This window comes from Palaemon carinicauda, chromosome 41 (genome assembly GCF_036898095.1).
Source record: "Palaemon carinicauda isolate YSFRI2023 chromosome 41, ASM3689809v2, whole genome shotgun sequence".
Classification (NCBI taxonomy): Eukaryota; Metazoa; Arthropoda; class Malacostraca; order Decapoda; family Palaemonidae; genus Palaemon; species Palaemon carinicauda.
Genome location: NC_090765.1, coordinates 34,315,835 through 34,337,328, shown reverse-complemented (window position 1 = coordinate 34,337,328; position 21,494 = coordinate 34,315,835). Strand labels below are relative to the sequence as shown.

Genomic DNA, 21,494 nt, shown 5'->3' with positions numbered 1-21,494 from the left:
ACAAAATCATGCCAAAACATTGAATTAGATGTCCAAAACACATAAATGAGACTACAGTGAGTATGAGGAACTAATTGAAAGTCGGCAAAACAACAAGATCACGAGGAAGCGACACCAAATGGCCGCGTACACACCCGTAAGGGAACGTCAACAAAGCGGCTGAGATAAATCAACAAGGTTATTAAATTAACGTGTGTCGCTACCTAGAAATCCCAAACAGACAAATATAATACTCAACTTGCGAGCACGGATCTCCAAAACGTCTGACATCTTCAAAAACACCAAAAAACACAGAGCTATGAAAAACACGTCTGAACCTTTGCTGGTGCTGAGGAGGAATGATGGGAGGAGCATGGGTTGTGGAAGTGGTGGGCGGGGCCAGTAGCCGTAGAGAACGGCACCTCGTAGTAACGGGGGATGTTGAGGAAGGAGAGGACTAATTGGTAAGGGACCTCTGATAGTGGTTTTACCACGCCCCAGTTATTATACCAACACCCTATTAGGGTGAGCAAGCTGGGTATATACCTGGCATTCCATGCAACTTTTTTCTCTGGTATATTTAGCAGTATTTATACCTTAGAAATGGTGCTGTAAGGAGCATTTCACTGGGCGACACAGTTCCCTCGCCCAGAAATAGATTTTTCCTTTGTCAAAATCTCTTTTCTAAATAGAATTACATATTTAATGCATTCTGCTGAAAAAAAAAGCCATATTTTTATCACTACATCAATCTTTGTAGGCAAACAGTATTCAAATAGATAAAGAAATAATACTTTGAGCATTACTGAAGAGCCTTTGCAGCTTCCCTTCAGCCCCCAGATATACTTACTTTTTAAAATAATACATTATCTGTGTATCTGCTACCCTTCTTCCACCTTTTGTTCTACCTCTTTTGACTTTTCATTCATAGTATGTACTTTATAACTGCAGAGTTTTGCCCAGTTGAATCTTGGCACAGAATAGCCCCAAGCTATAGTGTCAGGATGTGGTCAAAATTCCTTCAAATCAAATTAAATCTGAATAAAATTTGACACCGCAAATGATACATATTTAAGAAAGTTTGGTAATCCAAAACCTTCCTTGAAGTTGAGCCATCAACCTCCCTAAAAGGTGTCTTTGCCCAAAGAGTTACTTCTTAAATCTCCCAAACAGAATTACTTGTAACCAATTTCAAGGTCAGCATTGGTAAAAGGAGTAAAGGACTTTCAGGGCTTGTGTTTGTGGCATCATTACACCTCGAGGGAGTGTAGATGTAGAAGCCTTCTGAAACAAATAGCAGGCACTAAAAGTGACGCATCTAAGTATAGCTGGTGAAAGATGGAAAAGGCAATTAACTAGCCTCTTGGCTAGTACAGTGATAACGTGTCTGCCTAGCATTTGCATGGCGGCAGGTCGATTCCAGCCTGGGACTGTGAGTTTAAGCTGTTTACTGGGGAGGCCACTACTGTGGTTGGGCACCACAGTGGAGTGTTGGGCTTGCCTGGCTGACATTCTGGTGAACATCTATATTGATGAAACTGGAACTGAAACCAGACACCTTTAACCTTTAACCACTGCAAACAACTTTGAAAGATTACTGCAAAATTACTGACATTTTGACATATAGACAGAGTTCCATGAAGGATAGAAATAGAGTTGAAGCATGTAGCATTTATTGATACCTTCATATATAGACATAGGAAGCCTTGTGAAAAATACCTAATTTTCTGGTAATGTTCAAGTGATTTTTTAATAACTGTGTCAAATCAGCTTGGAGTAAAAGATTGTTCCAAATATACTTAGATGTTATTTATGGAAAGAAATTTTTTCAAATATGAATAGTTCGAGATTTTCTGAGAGGACTAAACTTTGAGATGAGGTTTTGCTCTGGTTCTCACAGCTCCTTTGACAGGGTGATGTTTGGATCCTTTTAAGTATGAAATGTTATATTTAGTGGTCAAGCATTGACCAGTCTTCTGTGTTGAGAAAAAAATCCCTTGTTTAGAATGTCTTATACCTGATGTTAAAACTTGATTAAAACAAACAATTTACATTTATTGATCTTGAAACTATTCAACTTTTGTTAATGTATTAATTCAGTGCTGTACAGTACTGTATTAACATATGATATTGATATTCTAAAAGGAATTTGATTTCTGTGCAATGAAAATTTTATTTTCAGTAAACCTCTTCTCTGGAAGTGAAAACAGCTTGGAGATGAGCCAACTGTATGGAGTGACGTATACGTGTGATTTTAACCTTCTCATGTTCCCCTTTGATGCTCAGGTTTGTATATTTGTTTATCTTTTTGTGACATACAATTATTACTTAACAGTTCTGGTAAGGTTGAAACCTTCACAGGGCATTGGAGGTGCAGTGATGAGTAGTTCCCCTTTGATGCTCAGGTTTGTATATTTGTTTATCTTTTTGTGACATACAATTATTACTTAACAGTTCTGGTAAGGTTGAAACCTTCACAGGGCATAGGAGGTGCAGTGATGAGTATTTTGTTGTCTTTTTCAGTTATATTAAAATTTTCAAGAACTTTCATTGTTAGTGGAAACAATTTCATTTATGTAAAGGAAAAATTTCTGTGGATTAAGCTTAATTAGTTTTTTAAATTAATTATTTTAATCAAGCATATCTAATATTTAAGTGTTTCTTCAATACTAACTCATCCCATATACTGTACTTGCATTTTATCACCACTAGGTGTCTCACAAATAGCCTTTTCCTAATGTTCTGGTGTAGAGGCACTAACTTTGCAGAAATTCCTCTGATATTAGCAAATTAAAAGACCAAATTGTGGATTTCAAGCTGCTGCAGTGGACAGCAAGAAACTTGCCAGATTTTGAAAGGGTTCAGTGTTTTTCATGCTGAAAGTTGATATGACTATAATTCTCTTTCTCTATCTATAATTAGAGTGAAAATCTGATGATTTACCATATTGTTAAACATTTTTCTTGTGTTAATTCAGTTATTTAAGAATAACAACAGAGCTACATTATTTTCCTTTTCACTTTCCTCCTTCCCATTTGTCCTCATGCTGGTACCCTTTTCCCACCCATCCCTTTTGTCATTAACAATTCCAATAATACAAAGGTTACAAAATTCAAGGAAAGTGTGTTTTCATTTAATCTATATTGATAATTGTGTTAAAGTAATGTCAGATTTATCAAGGATGTACGGTATTTACCTATTGTTGAGAAAGAAGGGTGATGTTTTGTAAATTTTATAAAAGAATAGAGGGAAAATTTGAACTCAAAACTAAATTTGCAATACTCAACTATCTTACCAGAGTTCCGACCGGTGAATGTAGTTCGTTGCTTATATTGCTGACTGGTGAATTCATGTATGGTCAACCTACTTTTTTCTTTCAAATCTTCCAAGGGAAGCTGGTAAACTTCCCCTTAGTTGAGGGAGTCATTGAAACCAATAGAAACAAATTAGAGTAAAGCATATTAATTGTTTTGTAAATGTGAAATTACAGCTATATCGAGCAACTTACGTCGCATGGTAAGGAATATGTCAAGTTTTAAAAATTTCTGTGTGGTTCTTTGAGTTAGGAATGGCTTTACAAGATTAGCAAAATCTGACAGACATTTCATATTCCTAAATAAGTACTAAAAAAAGTGGACTATACCTGTATAATATACGCTATATTGTCCTCGGGCAAAAACATCAGCTTTAACATCTCCAGCCATTATCCTTGAAACTTCAGATGTTGTAACCTATTTTTTCCGCTGAAAGCTTGGGCCAGTTTGACCGCAAAGAGGTATCAAGGCACTTTATTACAAAGTTTGAAATGTATATAAATCACACACTACACTCAAGTTGAGAGATTGCGTTTGATTTCATATAATTTCAAAATCTAGTAAATTGTGGGCTAGAATTGCAGATTGTGAATGGTTGTTTAATAATTTCAGAATCCAATTAGTGTGTCCCGGTATCACTTTAATGCTAAAACTTAACTTAGGAAGATGTAACATTTGCTATATTGGAAAAGTCTCTGAAGTGTATCTGTACAGTTTTGGATGATATGAACATTTCTCTTTAAAGATCTTTGTCAGGTCCTATCTCACCAATTTCTTATATGTCATTTACAACTATACTTCCCGCCATGGTAAATGATGTCTACCCTTCATGTATAACAGTGGATTTCATGGAAACATGAATGCTTATATTCAAGGCTCAAGTTATCTTGGTGATTGCATTTAGGCCTTCAGCCTCAATGTTTGAAGTCTTGCCTTTGCTTTCTGCTTTGAATTCCATTGCTAATTTTTTTTTGCTAACATAAGTAGCGAGTTGTTTTGTCATACACCTAGTCCTTTGAGCATGTTAACTTTAGCGCATTATCACAGGAATTCTATACTGATTACGGTTTTGCTGTCTCAGAACAAATTTAGGCTAGTTAAAGAGCTGCTCTTACAGTGATGGTGGGTAATCTGGGCTTAGCAGCTCACTCAGGCATTTAGTGTGTGCCTTGCACTTCGCCACACCTTCAACTTGCACTTAGTTGAAATTAATCTTACCATTCAACTAAAACACTAATTTCAGGAGTTTGAGAATTTATTGATGATATTCCCATTTCTGAAACCCATTCCCTTTGTAGGTTTAATCCATATCTGAATGTGAAACATTGATCTAAACTAAAGCACTAATTTTAGGAGTTAGATAATTTATAGATGATATTCCAATTTCTGAAACCCATTCCCTTGATTGTTTAATCCAATCTGAGTGTGAAACACTGATCCAACGTTTACCAAATGGCTAACATGGGTTATACATACATACATGCATATACCATGGCACTTCCCCCAATTTTGGGGGGTAGCCGACATCAACAAATGAAACAAAACAAAAAAGGGGACCTCTACTCTCTACGTTCCTCCCAACCTAACAAGGGACTCAACCGAGTTCAGCTGGTACTGCTAGGGTGCCACAGCTCACCCTCCCCCGTTATCCACCACAGATGAAGCTTCATAATGCTGAATCCCCTACTGCTGCTACCTCGCGGTCATCTAAGGCATCGGAGGAAGCAGCAGGGCCTACCGGAACTGCGTCACAATTGCTCGCCATTCATTCCTATTTCTAGCATGCTCTCTTGCCTCCCTCACATCAATCCTCCTATCACCCAGAGCTTCCTTCACTCCATCCATCCACCCAAACCTTGGCCTTCCTCTTGTACTTCTCCCATCAACTCTTGCATTCATCACCTTCTTTAGCAGACAGCCATTTTCCATCCTCTCAACATGGGTTGAGTTGATTAAAGAAGGTAATCTAAGTTCATCAGGCATTGGTAATTCTCAGAGATTAAGCTTTCCTGCTCCAAATCCAGTGGAATCAAAGGAGATTTTGAATATGATCACAGAAGTTCTAGATGAGGAAGAGAAGATTTAATCTTCTTTCAGGAAAATAAGAGAGAAAATAGTGGAATTTTATTCAGATGATATTACTAAGGTACAGAAAATAACAAAGGGTTTATCTCAGGTTTTCTAAGTGACAGCTTTTCAATCAGTCTAAACTCCACAGATACTTCAAGGTATCAAAAACAAGGTAGAAGCATTTGTGAAGAAGTTTCAACCCAAAACATCAGCAACAATATATTGCATAGTCATGATGTTTCTTATCAGTGTGAAATGTAGGACTTAGTATCTATCAGAGCTATTCAAATCCTTTACTTTGCATACAAAAATGAATGCCTCATTTTTTGCATTTATTGGGTCTTAAGCAAACTTGTGTTAATGAGTGTATTCTATTGAGTCTTTTCTCCCAAGAAATTATATTTAATTTTGGAAAATCTAAGCAGATCTCTAAATTAATTTCTTAGCAGATTCATTGATAGGTGTACTGTAATCTCTTTTGTTAAGCAGATTAGCTGAAAGTGCAGTCTTCAGAAATAAAAGGCTCCCTAGAATGGTTAAAGTTTGGATACAATGATAGCAGATTCAACTTCTGATATGAATAAAAGTTATGGGAATTTGATTCTCAATAAGGAAGACCATATTTTTATACTCCTTAATTAAAGTGTATTGGTAACACCTGAACAGTTCCTGTGGTTGACAGGAAGAATTCTTATATATTTTTCTTTTATATTATTTTTTTATTACTTTAGTACTTAGTGGACATTACTTGATGATGTCATCACTACTCCCAAAAAAATACTTCATGTCTTGGAGTTCTGAGTAGTGAGAGTGTCAGAGGTGGTTTGGTGATTATAGGAAATGAAGAATAAACTTTCAAATCAATGAACTACGGTATATGCTGTCACACCATGATAAGATATCGAGGATTACATTTACAGCACATCCTGTAATTTCAAAGCAAGCTCAGGCAAGAGGCAGTCAAACAACTCCATATAAAGGAGACACTTGCCTTTCTCACGGGTAAGGCAGAAGAGGTAAGATTACATCTTCAAGTACCACGGGGTGGAGGGGATGGAGGGGAGGCTCGCTGTGGCCCGACTTCAACCAGACCCATTGATCTTGGATGTACTAAGGAAAGGAAACAATACACCCAGTACTTCTCAACCTCAAATTGCAGTATTGTACCATTCTTGCTAAAACACGGTACAATTTTCATTATAGTACTTCATCCAAAAGTGAAGTCTGTTATGGAAGAGGTCTAACAACTGCATTTCCTTGGTTCCAAAAATGACATATAGTTCTGTGTTTCAAGACTAAACCAGTACATAGCAATAACATAAATTTTACAGGAAGACTTCTTCAACGGTGTTAGCTAGTATTTAAAGAGGGGTTTGAATGTTCTCCATAGGTCTTCAGGATGTCTATTTACATGGTCCAATTAACCAAAATTCCAGGAAATATCTGTTATTTGAGTTGGGAACTAGAGTGTATCAATTCAATTCTCCATGCTTTGGAATCAGTGTCCTGATATATTTAGATGACTAAATAAATCATGAGATACTTTTACTTGTCCTTTTTCCAGTAGTAAAAGTGAATCTCCTAAAATCATTCCTGACTCATACTCAGATAATTATATATTTAGGGATTGAGATAGTGTCAGTTTATTTTTGAGCTTTAGTATCCCTTTATTTTTGGTCCTCTCCGGCAAAGAGATTCCTTGAATTCCTGTCCCTCATTAAGGAGTTTTGAACATCAGAGAGTCTGTCAGTCCACTGGTGGATGAGCTTTATAATGACTGTCTTCACCAGATAAGCTCATTCCTCATACAAGATTAAGGTTTAGATCTCTTCAGATTAACTTGGAGTCTGTATTGAGATAGGAGTCAAGACTCCAAGTAAGTACTTTTCCCTCTTCCAGGACAGGAAAGAGTTTTTAGATTGGGAATTCACATCAAGGAATTAGCCTAGAACTTCAGATTCCAGGTGTGTCTATTTTCATTGAATTTTCAAAGTCAATAGTAATAGGGTAAGGAAGTGAGTAGGGTTTGCTAGATTTAGGGATAGTAAAGTTCTTGATTCTATAGACTAGAGGGTGTCTTCACATTTTTTGGTGTCAAAGTATTTCGTACTGTCTTGTAAACTGTCTCTCTTGGGTGAGCATGGTTCATATACCCCATTAGAGCCCCTTCGCTATCATGCATAGCAATGATTTGGTAATGGAATTGTTTGGAAGCCAAATTAATTTTTATATAAGGTAGTTACAACTAACCCCTTTTTAAGGTAATGTTGTATGCAGCGCATTGATTTTGATTAAGACACCTTAAAATAAACTTTTTATAATAGAACTTCTTATTCTAGTAATTGCCCAAAGTTAATGGAAAGATCATCCCCTTTCCTGGTAGTGGTATTATCCTTAGGAAGTTGGTTGAATTATTTACCAAAGGAATTTCATTGTTTACATGTGAGGCTGGAGAAAGGGAACATGCCAGTGGCTCTCTCTCTTGCTGAGGTGTCTACCATGCCAGCTTAGGAAGAAATAGTTTGGTCCTTATGTCAAATTTTTCTTCCAGTAAAGGAATAGAAATAATAGATTTACTATAGATAATATAGTTCATACTTACCCATTGAATAATTGTTTACTGTTCTTGCAAATGATCATTATGCATATAACATTATCACAAACTACTGTACAGTAATGTATATGTTTTTCAGGTTTGTGGTCTTCGATTTACTTTGGTCTCTGCTACGGTTTCATACATGGAGCTGGTACCATGGGAAGCTAATTATACAGGGTCTCCCAATCTAATTGAATATGGCATAGGTAAGATCAAGTTAAAATTTTCATAAAGTTTTTATATATTTCTTGTATTTTAGCTCAAAAGATTTTGGAAAATATCTCATGGGAAATTTATGAAGGGAAGCATTTAGATCCAGGTAGTGTATCATGTCGGGAAACAACAAAATGCAGCCTAGTGGTCTGGGATGATCTTCGATTCTAGCCAGAAGATTCCCTTTGGGAATCAGCTAATGGCCATATATAGTGTTGATGAAAATTGGTACTAAAGTAGAAATACTCCACTGCTTTTATATAGGTACCTACCGGCTAAATGTAATGAAATTTGAATAAAACTGTCATTTCTTAACTGAGATTAGATTCTTTATGGGTAAATACTGTAGCCACAGTTTCTTTTGATATGAAGTTAGCTTATCAAAGAGTATGTATTTTAAATTATAAATACAATTCTGTAAATATAAAACAAAATAATTGATAACCAAAAGTAAATAGAGATGAATTATTGATTAGGAATTGACATGTTGAAGCTGCCTGCTATCAATATAGAAAAGAAGCAGCATGCTAAGGTCACTAAAGCTCTCAAAAACATTTTAGGGATCTTCATCGGAGGTGAACCGGTACCCAAAGATAAGGGGAAGGTGATTAAAAGACAAATGGTATAGTATTGGAACATTTAAAATAATGAATGAAGTACAGTTTGTCCTCTTTATTATTATTATTTTTTATTATTACTAGCTAAGCTACAACCCTGGTTGGAAAAGCAGGATTCTACAAGCCTAGGGCTCCAACAAGGAGGAAAGAAAATAATGAAATGAATAAACTATACAGTATATGAGAAGTAATGAATAAAGAAAAAATATCTTGTAATTAGTAACAATATTAGAATAGATCTGTCGTATATAAGCTATGAAGAGACTTATGTCACCCTATTCAATATAAAAACATTCATTGCAAGTTTGAAGTTCTGAAGTTCAACCAATGCAATTTAAATGCTAGTACTGTATTCCTTTTGAGTCCCTCCCGCAGGTAAGGAATTCATCAGGTAATAGGAGAAACAAGTCTGAATTTTTTTTTTTTTTCAGCAGCTTAACAAAGGGAGCCCTCTAAATAAGTTAGACCCTTTTTTGAATAATGGTAGTCTTTTGAAAAAGGTCATTTAAAGTTCACATATCTGTGCTATGAAAGCAAGCATCCTATTATTCTTCCTCCAACTCATATATTGAAGGTTTTGGTTTGCTTTCAACACTTTCTTTTTAAAACATGCTGGGGTATCTACCCTTATGTTTACTTTGAGAAATAGTTATTGCATTGTTCGACTCTTGAGGTTAGCCAAGGCTGTTAGTAGAGAATGTGTGCCTTGCTGCAGGCAAGATTCTAAGGCCTGTCATCAGCTGTAGCTCCTCTTCCTGAACTACAAGTTGAATCTGTTCATCCCTTTACTATAACTGGTGATTATGCCAGTCCATTGTTTTGTGCTGGCATGCCCTCCAAAAAGTTGTATATTTTACTTTTTACATGTGCTGTTGAACATTCTGTACATTTAGAGCTTAACCCTTTTACCCCCAAAGGACGTACTGGTACGTCCTTGCAAAAAAAATGCTATAAAATTTTTTTTTTCATATTTTTGAGGCATTCAGGCATTTTCCAAGAGAATGAGACCAACCTGACCTCTCTATGACAAAAATTAAGGCTTTTAAAGCAATTTAAAAAAATATATACTGCAAAATGTGCTGGGGAAAAAATAACCCCCTTGGGGTTAAGGGTTGGAAATTTCCAAATAGCGTGGGGGTAAAAGGGTTAACCTTAACGATTCTCTATTTCTGCCAGATTGTCTTCTTGCCATCTGTAGAGTTACATCAAGGCATGGTATTCATTCAATATTTTATTATGACATTGCAAAAATTTTAGTTAATGCTTCTCATGTATTGCAGCAACATTATGGCCCAGTAGCTCCTCAGTGGAAGTTTACTATGGCATGTGTTATATATGCGAACGCACCCGCCTTAATGTAATAGAAGAACGCAACCGATTCTGCGCACTCCATAGCCACGCGCCATTGTAATAACTTCAATAAATAGTATGTACAAGTTAATCTACACTTGTTGTGGTTTATCCGTAACCTAAAGATGTAACATGGTGTCAGGTGTGGGGTATGGGGCGGGCATTGAGGGCTACAGGCTGGGCATCAGGGGCAATCTGGAGACTGTAATCACCTGGGATTTTACCTGTACCATTAAAGACATCAGAATACTGCAGCAAAAGATTAGTAGTATTAACATTAAAAATGCGTTTCACCAGGTTCATACGTACAGAGTCTGCTACAGATAACAAATTAGGAACATCTTCATTGTACACCTGACACTCAATATTATACAAAACATCTTTGTACTTAACTGGTAGTGAAACAATTCCCTCTGGACATTCTGGTTTACCAAACAAACCTTTTACAGGAAGACCACCACGCTTCAGCGGGGGTTTCACACTTAAACTATTATAAGCCCTACGACCCAAAATAGAAGTAGCTGCTGCTGTATCAATACGGAACCTTATAGTTTGACAACCTTGCACTTGCAAATCGACTAAAAATTTAGGGTGCAACATGTATACTGAATTACTAGCGTAAACAGCTGAACCAACATTCAATGTATTAAATGCGTCACTAAACTGCTCATAGTTTGTTTGCATATCTTGTGGCTGCTCATCTGCATACCTAACACTGTTTGATCTACAACATCTTGCAAAGTGATTTTTTCTGCCACACGCATGACAAGTCTGACCAAAGGCAGGGCATTGGCGCGGTGGATGACCACGACCACAATTACCACAGTTACTGTTACTAAAATTACCTCGACCTCTGCCTTGTAAATTACCTCTACCTCGACCTTGAATTTGACCTTGGTAGGCTTGACCTCGACTTTGACCTTGGTGGGCTTGACCTCGACCTTGAGACGGCGCATGGCTCTGACTGCGTCCCTGGCGGCCTCGTCGACCACGGCTCCTACCGCCTCCTCGTCCAAACGCTGCTGCGTTGACCTGAGCCTCGCCGGTTATGCGCCTTGTCTCCTGCAACTGGTCATACTGGTTACATTTTTTGATAATGTCATTTAATGATAAATCATCTTCCCACAGTTTTTCTTTCAACTTTTTGTCCCTGACCCCATTACTTATTTGAATGCACACTTGAGATTCAACTGTAGCACCGAATTCACACTGCGAGGCGAGCTCGCGAACGGCTGCTATGTAGTCATTTAAGGATTCTGTGGGACCCTGGACCCTTTGGTGGAATCTGGTTACATATGCCTTTAATAACTTTTTTGGCTGGAAATACTCATCGAATTTTTGAATAACTATGTCATATTTCTGGTCATCTCCAGCTTCAGTAAAAGTAAAATTTTTTGCTACCTTAATCCACTCAGGACCCATGGCATACTTCAGCATACCGATCAGCATACCGATCTTGACCGGTATATAAGAAGTTTGCCCTGTAACATTAAAGGTTTTGTATTTTAATATAATTTAAAGAAAGAGTCTATGGTGTTAGTAAGTGAAGATAATGTTCCTAGGCAGTCTTGGCCAATTGGAGTTATTATAAAAGTACAGTATCCTGGTAAATTTGGTTTCATAACAAGTGTTTATGTGTAAACTTCTGAGGGTGTTTTATTTAAAAATTATCAAGATGTCACTTCCACTTAATAACAAGTTAGATTTATTCATAGGTAAGTATGGAAATAAAAGATTTTAGGGGAAAACTCATGTTACTTTTCCTTGCAGGTGAAGTGAGCACCAAGACAATTTCAGAAGGTAAATTTTCAACTATTGAAGTGCAAGTGCGATTCCAACGACGGTATGGATTTTATATGCTCACCCTGTATATTCCAACTACATTTCTTATCATAACGGCCTATGCTACGTTTTATTTCAATCCATATGATTTTAACTCAAGAATTGTGGTGGCTCTAACCTCACTTCTTGTCCTGTCTTCATTATATACTCAAGTAAGTTATAGATTACAAGTTTTTATGAGTGAAAAGTCAAATGTATTTTGCAATATTCTTATAACTGAAACTATATTTTTTATAATTGGATGTTTTTTTGCCTGCTTTGATATCAGTTTAAGGATTTTGGAATGCATGATGTTATTTTATTAATAAAGTTACATTCACTGCCTCAAGTTACTGTACCAATGTTAAGACTTTGTATATCGTACTTTAGAATGTCTTTATGAAAATCACACTTCTAACCTTTTGTCTTTTGGGTGTTTGAAATTTGTGGATTAATAATCTAAATTAAATCTGTAGTAATTTAATTGATGTGGTTTCTGAAGTCAAAGTAGTAAGGACAATTTATTCCTTCACAAAAACAAACCTGAGTTCTTTACATAGGAGAGATAATTCAGCGATAGCTGGTTTAACCATAAAAATTTCAATCGAGGTTTCAATGACCCTCTGCTTGTTTGGGGGTTAGACAGTCCCACCTACTTACACACTCACCCAGAAACTGAGCTCACTTTTGATTTGGCTACGGTTGAACCGAAGATGTATAGATATCTCGGATATTCCTCTAAAATATGTTTGCTTTCTTTTTCTTTTACAGGTTTAATTGTTACTTGAGGACTGCGAGCATGTGGGTTTGGCTGGCATATCAGACTGCTTTTTGTGGCACCTAAATGTAGAACAAGAAGACAAATCTCACCTGCTTTCTTCTTTGTGCAGATGGCACTCCTGCACAGAGGCTTTTCCATGCTCCTAGTGTTAGGAATGGCTATCCTCCCAGTGGGCGCGGTACAATTGATGCAAGAAGAAGTCTAAAACACTCCCAAAAGATTAAAATTACTCCAAGATCTTTGTTCAGACAGCATCTATAACGTTTATAATGGTTCCAGAAGACAGAAATTACTGTCAAATCTCTGCTCCCTCACCTTTGAGTTCATCCTTAAAGTCGAAAAAATCCAAACTTCTTTCTCCAGCAGCTGGTTCTCTCCCACCTGCCTCTTCCGTTCGGCCTCCTCTGGAGGGCGATTGGGAAAGGAAGACCCTGTTTCTTCCTTTAGCAAAGCAGCGGTGGCTTCCCCTCGGAGGTAGTCCCTTGCTCTTGATAAATTATTTCAGTTGTGGCCTTCCTTGGGGTATTCTGTGTTCCCCACAAAGGAAAGGCCCCTGGAGGTGTTGAAGCTAGGGTCATAGCAGGAGCACACATTCGCCTCACAGGAGTTGTCCTCAGTCCTTCCCCATCTTAAGACATCGGAGGGGAGTCCCTTCTGCCTAGTGCCTTTAGTGGAAACTTTCTCCACAGTTCCTCTTTGTATTCTGCTGGCTGGCTCTCTGCTGAGTTCTAGCCTAGTGTGCGAACCTCCCGTGATGAACACGCACGCTGAGTCCGCTCAGACCGAGAATTTTCATAATCCCCAACTTTGAAGTTACTTACCCTTTGGGATCATATGGTACACACCCTCACAGACATGGGAGGTCTACCTTACTCAAGTAGTCTTCCCCTTGAGCTGCTCACAAGCGTTTGCGTGACTTGTCACTGCCGCGCATCAGCTCTCTGGAACTAGGCTCTTCGGGGCCTACAGGTGATCACACCCACTGGCTCTCTTGAGCCAAGGGCATATCCTACCTTGACACTGCAGCATCACGATTCTTAACGAATCTTGTGCGCATGCAGCCCTCTTGCCTTGAGCTTCAGGTGAGTACTCTCGGGAGTTCCGCTGGATTGGATAGAAAGTACATTACAACACCTGCAAGCACTTTCTTCCAAACCAGTCATGCCTCGCTTGCCATCAGAGCATGCTCGTTCTCGTGAGGACAAATACGAGGCACAGGTCAACGCATGCAATACAGACTCGTGTGGCCACCTTACATGATCCAGTAGTGAGCGCTCACTTGTTGGTGCACGCGTCAGCGTGTGCAGTACCGGCTCAGATGCTCGGCTCTTGTAAGCCTTTGACGAATATTCCTGCTCCTTCAGCATATTCTGTCACAGTGCCATGTGGATGGTTGGTGAACCACTCATCTTGGAAGGAAGTAGCTTGTGCCTGTGGCCAGAGCCCAATCGGGCTAACCTCCTTTTCTAAAGACTCAGCTTGGATACAGGAACTCACAAAAGTAGTCATGCATACCACGATCGTTCCCAAATAGGGATTTTTGGGGTTTATATGTGGTCATTGCATATTTACTTTTATCTGTTACAATTATGAAGGATATGGATGGTATTTTAAGTTTTCCTGCAATTTGAATGTGAAAAGAGGAAGGACCGCATACATAAAAAATCTCAAAATTTTCATGGTCTCAATTTTTGCCTTAGAATGCAGTACTTCAAAGAGAGATTTTATGGGTATATATGTGGTCAGTGCATGTTTAATATTTGTTAGAATTATGAAGGATATTGAAGGTATTTAAAATTTCCTGGATTTTCAATGGAGACAAGTAAGGGCGGCATACTTGAAAAATCTCAAAATGTTCAGTCGTAAGTTTAATTTAGAATGGTTCACAGAGGAACTTTATGAGTATATATGGGGTCAGTGCATGTTTAATTTTACTTGTTTGAAATATGAAGGCTATTGAAGATATTTAAGTTTTTCTGCATTTTCAATGTGAAACGAGTGAGGGCAGCCCATACTGAAAAATTTCAAAATTTTCCTGGTCTCAGTTTTCACCTTAGAATATTTCAAAAAGAGATTTTATGGGTACATACTGTAGGTGGTCAGTCCATGTATAGTTTTATTTGATAGAATTATGAATGATATAGAAGGCATTTGGGTTTTTCTGCATTTTCAGTGTGAAACGAGTAAGGTCCGGGTATAGGGAAAATCGCCAAATTTTCATGGTCTCAATTTTTGCCTATCATACACTATGGTATACCATCCACCTGTAATGTAATAGGATATAGATTAGAAATGCTTACTTCAGCGATTGGAGCGATATTAGAATCCAGACTACCCACTCTATCTTCTACCTCACAAAATAGTACAGTGGTAACGTGTTTACCTCGCATTCGCGTGGCAAGAGATCGATCCCCGCCCAGGGCCGTGAGTTTAAGCTGTTTACTGGGGAGGCTACTGCTGTGGTAGGGCACCATAGTGGGGGGTTGGGCTTGCCCGGCTGACGTTCTGGTGAGCATCTATTCTGATGGAACTGGAACTGAAACCAGACACCTTTAACCTTTATACAGTAGAGCAACTAGGATTACAGCATTACTAGGGTTTAGAAATGTCTAAAGTAGTTAAAGAATCCAAATCTGCACTGTGCAGTAAACTTTCAGAGCCCTCACTGAAAGAAACACTATTAACATGAGACTCAACTTCGGGAGTTAAATTAAGTTTTGCTATGGAGGCAGTAGGACCAGAGTTACTGCTTTTGAGAGAGGAATTACTGGACTTCTGAAATTTGATAAAGGAAGCTATTGATGTCAAGAGCTTATTAAGCTTATCACTATCAAAAGTAGGCTGATTATATGAATTGTCTAAAAGTGGAGGATGTTGGTATTTTCGTTACCCTGCCACTGTATAATCAACTAGTCTAGTTTTCAGTGACTTTTCCCTGAACTAACAGCAAGTTTATTTTTTATGCTTTGAACTGTTAATATGATTAGCAACCATTGAAACGTACTTTTCCATGTCAGATACCGTAAGGGAAATGCTCGATGAGAAATAGTGCATGGGGAATGCTCTCTTCACAACGGTTATTTAATTCATAGTATTATTATTATTATTATTATTATTATTATTATTATTATTATTATTATTGTCATTATTATTATCAATATCATTATCATTATCATTATCATTATTATTATTATTACTACTGCTACTACTACTACATTAAAATGAATCTTTCATATACTGTATAAACTATAAAATGTTACAAAAACAAGAGTAAGAGAAATAAGATAGAATAGTGTGCTCGAGTGCACCCTCAAGCAAGAGAACTCTATCCCTAGACAGTAAAAGGCCATGGTAGAGGCTATGACACTACCCAAGACTAGAGAACAATGGCTTGATTTTGGAGTGTCCTTCTCCTGGAAGAGCAGCTGACTATAGCTAAAGAGTCTCATGTACCCTTACCAAGAGGAAAGTAGCCACTGAACAATTAGAGTGCAGTAGTTAACTTCTTGAGCAAAGAAGAATTGCTTGATAATCTCAGTGTTGTCCGGTGTATGAGGACAGAGGAGAATGTGGAAAGAATAGACCAGACTATTCGATGTATGTTTAGGCAAAAGGAAAATGAACCGTCCATTGTAGTACTATCTGGCCAGTCAAAGGACCTCTTGCAATGACAAAGGGAATATGGATCATGATCTCCCAGAAACCATTGCTATGCACAATTCAAGCAGAAATTGCTAACAAAACCAGGGGAATACATTTTAATGCGCAGTAATAAGCAAACAATCTGGAAAGTGTCTGAACACTGCTAAGAAACTGGAGGGGGAAAGAGACACTGGCCCATCAGTTCTTGATTCCTTAACACTAGAGTGTTCCTTCCTTTATTAAGGACATGTGTTCATTGACGGGAAAGAAAATAGGAAAGTTATAAAAGAATTACAGGTGAATATCGATTAAATAGAGTTTATGTAGAAGAAACAATATGAACATCAGTGGAGGTTCATAGAAATAAACAACCTTGGTAGAAAATAGTTCCTATGTAATAACAAAATTAGACTATTTTAAGATATGTTTTTGTTTAATATTGGTATAAGGTGTGTGAAATTATACAGTATATGCTTTACTTGTATTTCAGACCTCAAATTCATTGCCCAAGACATCCTACTTTAAACTGGTTGACATATGGCTCTTCTTTGCTATTGTTATGATCTTCATTGTTGTTCTACTACAAACTCTAATTGACTTCTCAGAACAGTTTGAACTTGAAGAAGACTCTTATGCCTACAAATTCATGGTAAGTGGATAAATTTATGCTGTGTAACAGTAGCGATATTTCCTGTCTTTTTCTTATCATGGAAGTGTAAGTGTGCATGAATTGTAAATCTTTTTTTGAATTCTAAAGGTTTTTGTATAATATACTGAGGATCCTATCACACGCATAATTGATTTGCCAAAGTCAGAAATTTTATTGTTAACATAATGTCTTATAGGACTGAAAATCTGTTTACAGGATTTATTGAAATGTAAATTTAGTCCCATCCGATGAAGATTGTATAATGGAAGCAGTGCCTTTGTAGGCACTTTACAGTATAACACAATCATTTTATGTGAATGAGGCAAGTCAATGTAGCTTGATATGTGAATAATTTCATTACATTCTGTGTACATTGTTCAGAAATAATCAACCAGACCAACAAATCAAAAGTTTAGCCACTCTTAAGGCTGTGCTGAAGGATTTGTCTTTAAATGCAGGGTGAAAAATTAGGTAAAGGCTAAAGAAGCTCGGCAGTCAAGCGTGAAAAGATCTAAAGGAAATAGATTGAAAGTAAATCAGGCAGAAATGGGACATGGACTAAATTTTTGCTGCAAGGATCTCTTACCATTGCCTATAGCTTGTCTAACATGGATGTAACCTCCTGATGCCTTCCTGAAGGGTAAAGGAAAGATAAGCAGGAATTATTTAAGCACAGAACGAGGATTAGAGATTTAGCATAGGGTGTGTTCAAGCAAGAAGAAATTAAAGTGTTAGTCCTCCCAACGCATCTGCTGTTCATAGTGATTATAGAACCAACAAAGCTAAAGTAATTTCAGAGTAATAGTTGCACGGGTTAAAAGAAATATTGAATTAACCATTATCCATCCACACTTTGGTAAATATTAATGAGTTATCCATTTTCTCTTGTGTAAGACTGCTCACTTGTGTGTTGTGATAGGGGAATAAAATTTTCTCATTGAAATAAGGAAGGTTGTGAAAAATAAAGAGGATAAAGAACTTCAAAGCTTGACAATAGAGATAATCTGGCACATATCTTGGCAATCCTATTACCCCAGATTAAGAACATGACAGACTAACAGCTGCTTTAGTTTTGAAGTCGCTAGTTGATGTTACCTCCTAACATTTGGCTAAATTGTACTCTTGATATAATTTTTTCTCCTTTGAAATTAATGAGCAATCAGGCATACACTTCCAAAATAAGTCCATCTCTTTGACAGTGAAGGTGATTTATGGACAAAAAACATTTTTTAAATGATTTTTTTAACATCTCTGGAAATTTTTTGACAGCATCATTATCAGCAGGAGCAGTTTCCTGAATTTCAATGTGTTTGGCATTTTCTAAGAAGGTCCTAAAATGATTAGGCATACTTGGTCTTCTCTTTGATGAGCAACTTACTCATAGGAATACGTTTTGTTTACTTTTCTTTCGAAAGGGGTAATAAGAGCTCCTTCTCATCTTAAATTTGACCTCTTATCACATTGTTAGTACAAGTTGTAGATAACCTTTTCACCATCATGTTGAACGATGCAGTCTTTATCATAGATGATGCTGGATACAGATATCCGAGGCAGGCCTAAAGCGCTTGCAGTATTTTTTTTTTTTCTTTTTTTTTTTCTTTTCCTCCCCCTTTGTAATATCTGTCGATCATATCCAATTTATCTTGCATTCTTATAACATGATACTTGAATTCACTAATTTTCGTTTTTTGGTGCATTCTTATAACATGATACTTGAATTCACTAATTTTCGTTTTTTGGTGGTCATGGCTGAAATTATGAATGATTATCAAGGTTCAAATGATAAATGTCAGGATGCCAGAAAACCTCAAATCAATCAATCAATCAATCAATCAATATGATCATTTCAATGCACACCCACAAAACACCAGAACACTTGTAAACAACCAACTGCATAGGCCATTTAGCAGAAGCAGCTGGGAAGCTGTTTAAGACTTGTTGCTGTGATTTTTTTTTCAATCGTTTTGTAATCCCTGGTTTGAGTTATTGAGATATCATTATATTTTTAACAGTCGTAGATTAATCAAATTATACTATAGTAAATTTTTTTAGTGAGGCAGATTTGCACCGACTCGCAGGGGTGCCCTTTTAGCTCGGAAAAGAGTCCTGCTCGCTGATTGGTTGGACAAGATAATTCTAACTAATCAGCGATTAGGAAACTTTTTCCGAGCTAAAAGAGCACCGCTGCGAGTCAGTGCAAATGCGCCTCATTAAAAAAAGATTGAGTATAGGAACAACCATTCACAAATCAATTGTTCAACTTGAAGTAGAAAAATCAGCAGAGCTTTATTCTGGAAACAAGCAGTTACTGTCCAGGGTGTAGGATTAACCACGCCTCTTTAGCATCACACTTATTACCCCAGAGGTTGACTGTAATGGTAAATTACCCAAGTCTACTTTATTGGAGTAGATTCTCACGGTGATTTATGTAAATGTTAATTTTTTAAAAGAAAATAATATTAATGACAATACTAGTAGTAATAATAATTTGAAATATATTTATATTATCTTTTAAAAGTAACCTACAGTACCTTTTGTGTACTGTATTACATCTTACTATTTTTTTTTTTTTATAATTTATTCTTTACTTCTCAATATCTTTCTGTGCATTGGGCTACTCTTCCTATTGGACCCTCTAATTTCTTAACATTTGCTATATTTTTCAGATATAATCATCTCTCTCTCTCTCTCTCTCTCTCTCATATCCTTTTTTAAAGAAAAGAGAAATTCTAACTCTTCTATGATTCATGCTTTTAGCCCTCTTCCATTGTATATCAATAAAAGAGGATAGATTTTCCTTATTCTACCATTCATATAATTTGCCCTCAAGTATCCATATTATCATATACTGTGTCATGTATATGCACATACTCCTGAACAAATATTCAACCTATTTTCTGCTTATTGTGCTTTTTAAAACTATGTCATTATGATGTAATATGTTTGAGACAAAAAGGAGCAGTTGTATTGTTTGTGCTACTATAAGTGTTATTTTTTTCTTTTATAGTAATTTAGAAACGAGCAAAATGTATCATAATATAACCGATAATTTTACATTCGTATGATAATCAAAACTTAAAAGTTGAGTGATTAGTGAAGAAATCTATCTTCCAGAGGATTATATTTGGGTCTTGTAAGACCATCAAATCGAGCAAAGGCAACAGGGGAGGTTCCTTAGTAATGGAGAATGGCAGAGGTAAAACACAGTCTGGTGTTATCCAGATAAGTGTCGGTCAACGACAAGACCATACAAGTGCAACTAAAGTGAGAGCTAACTGTTGGGATGACCAGGACAATTCTTCACTAAAGGCTTGTGGTCAGCTTTCAAATGGAAGGGTGCAGTCTCCCAAAGTCAATATGGGTTTGCTTGTCAAGAGTAGGATTTTGATTCCTACAATTTTTTTCCTTTTTAATTCTATTTATTGGGGAACAGCCATAAGGTAAATAACTGCAAATCTTGTTCTGTATGCCTTCATTAAACCATTCTTATGGCACCAGCACTTTGATATTATGAAATGTTGCAAGAGATGTTGATTTGCAAGCTTCATGAAAGCAGCATTTCTTGATTTCTTTGTTCTATTGAGAATGTCTGTATCTTGAATAATGCATACGCTGTTATAAGTTGCATGCGAACACTTCATTTTATCTTTCGTATGTGATCATCCTGTTATGGATGAACAGTCTATATCTAGAGCACCACAGTTCATTGCACATATCATTCCATTGCTTCTTTTTGTCCAGATTTTGAGTTTTTCTCATCTTTTTGATATGTTAGTTTTGTTGTTCTTGTGCTTCTGATATTTGTATGGTTTTTTTTTTTTTTCGGGTATGGGGGGTGGGGGGCAGTGGTATTTTTGCTCTGTCATATATAATATATAGGTTTTAAAAAGTAGCTTCATGAATTCTCAAATGATTATGGTTGAGTTAGAAGTACAGTACTAATAGTTTATCTTTTGGCAATGATGATTTTATGGTACAATGACTTGTAACTAGAAATTTCTTTCCACCATTAATAAGAGTCGCATTTTCACATGTTTATTCCTCTTAGGAAAATTAAGTTTATACTTTAGTTGTTCATTAAATTTTGATGAGGTTAGTAATTTTTTTTATTCTTTTACTTTAAAATTGATTGAAATGAAGTAATTTCAAGTAATTTATCTTGCATGCAGGTGTCTCATATCATAATATAAATTTTTTTTCAATAACTATAACAAATCTCAAAGATTGTGATGGTTTGGGTATATGATGAGAAGGGCGGGGTTGATTGGGTCGTTAGTTAGTCAGAAGAATAGTAGGTGTAGAAAGGGTAGGATTAAGGGCTTTAGAAAAGCAAAATAAGTTGTGAAAAAGTAACATGGGGAACACGAAGTAGGTTGGTTAAATGGGTTGGGTTAAACTGACTCATGTCCTCACAAGCCTTTTTCTTTAAGGAATGAATTCTCATAATATGCAAAATGGCGTA

The 21,494-nt window shown here is 36.7% G+C and overlaps 1 protein-coding gene across 3 annotated transcripts in view; it reads left to right on the top strand.

Moving 5' to 3' along the window:
• LOC137632515 (uncharacterized) overlaps nucleotides 1–21,494 on the top strand; it is a 315,753-nt gene that overhangs the window by 292,521 nt on the left and 1,738 nt on the right. For 2 of the 3 annotated variants that reach the window (XM_068364480.1, XM_068364479.1), the window contains 5 exons: nucleotides 2,162–2,265; nucleotides 8,057–8,165; nucleotides 11,910–12,133; nucleotides 16,874–17,032; nucleotides 20,147–20,472. In XM_068364480.1, coding sequence (XP_068220581.1) covers nucleotides 2,162–2,265; nucleotides 8,057–8,165; nucleotides 11,910–12,133; nucleotides 16,874–17,032; nucleotides 20,147–20,472 — 922 coding nt within the window. The remainder of the gene's footprint in view (nucleotides 1–2,161; nucleotides 2,266–8,056; nucleotides 8,166–11,909; nucleotides 12,134–16,873; nucleotides 17,033–20,146; nucleotides 20,473–21,494) is intronic. The other variant, XM_068364481.1, reaches the window with a different exon arrangement.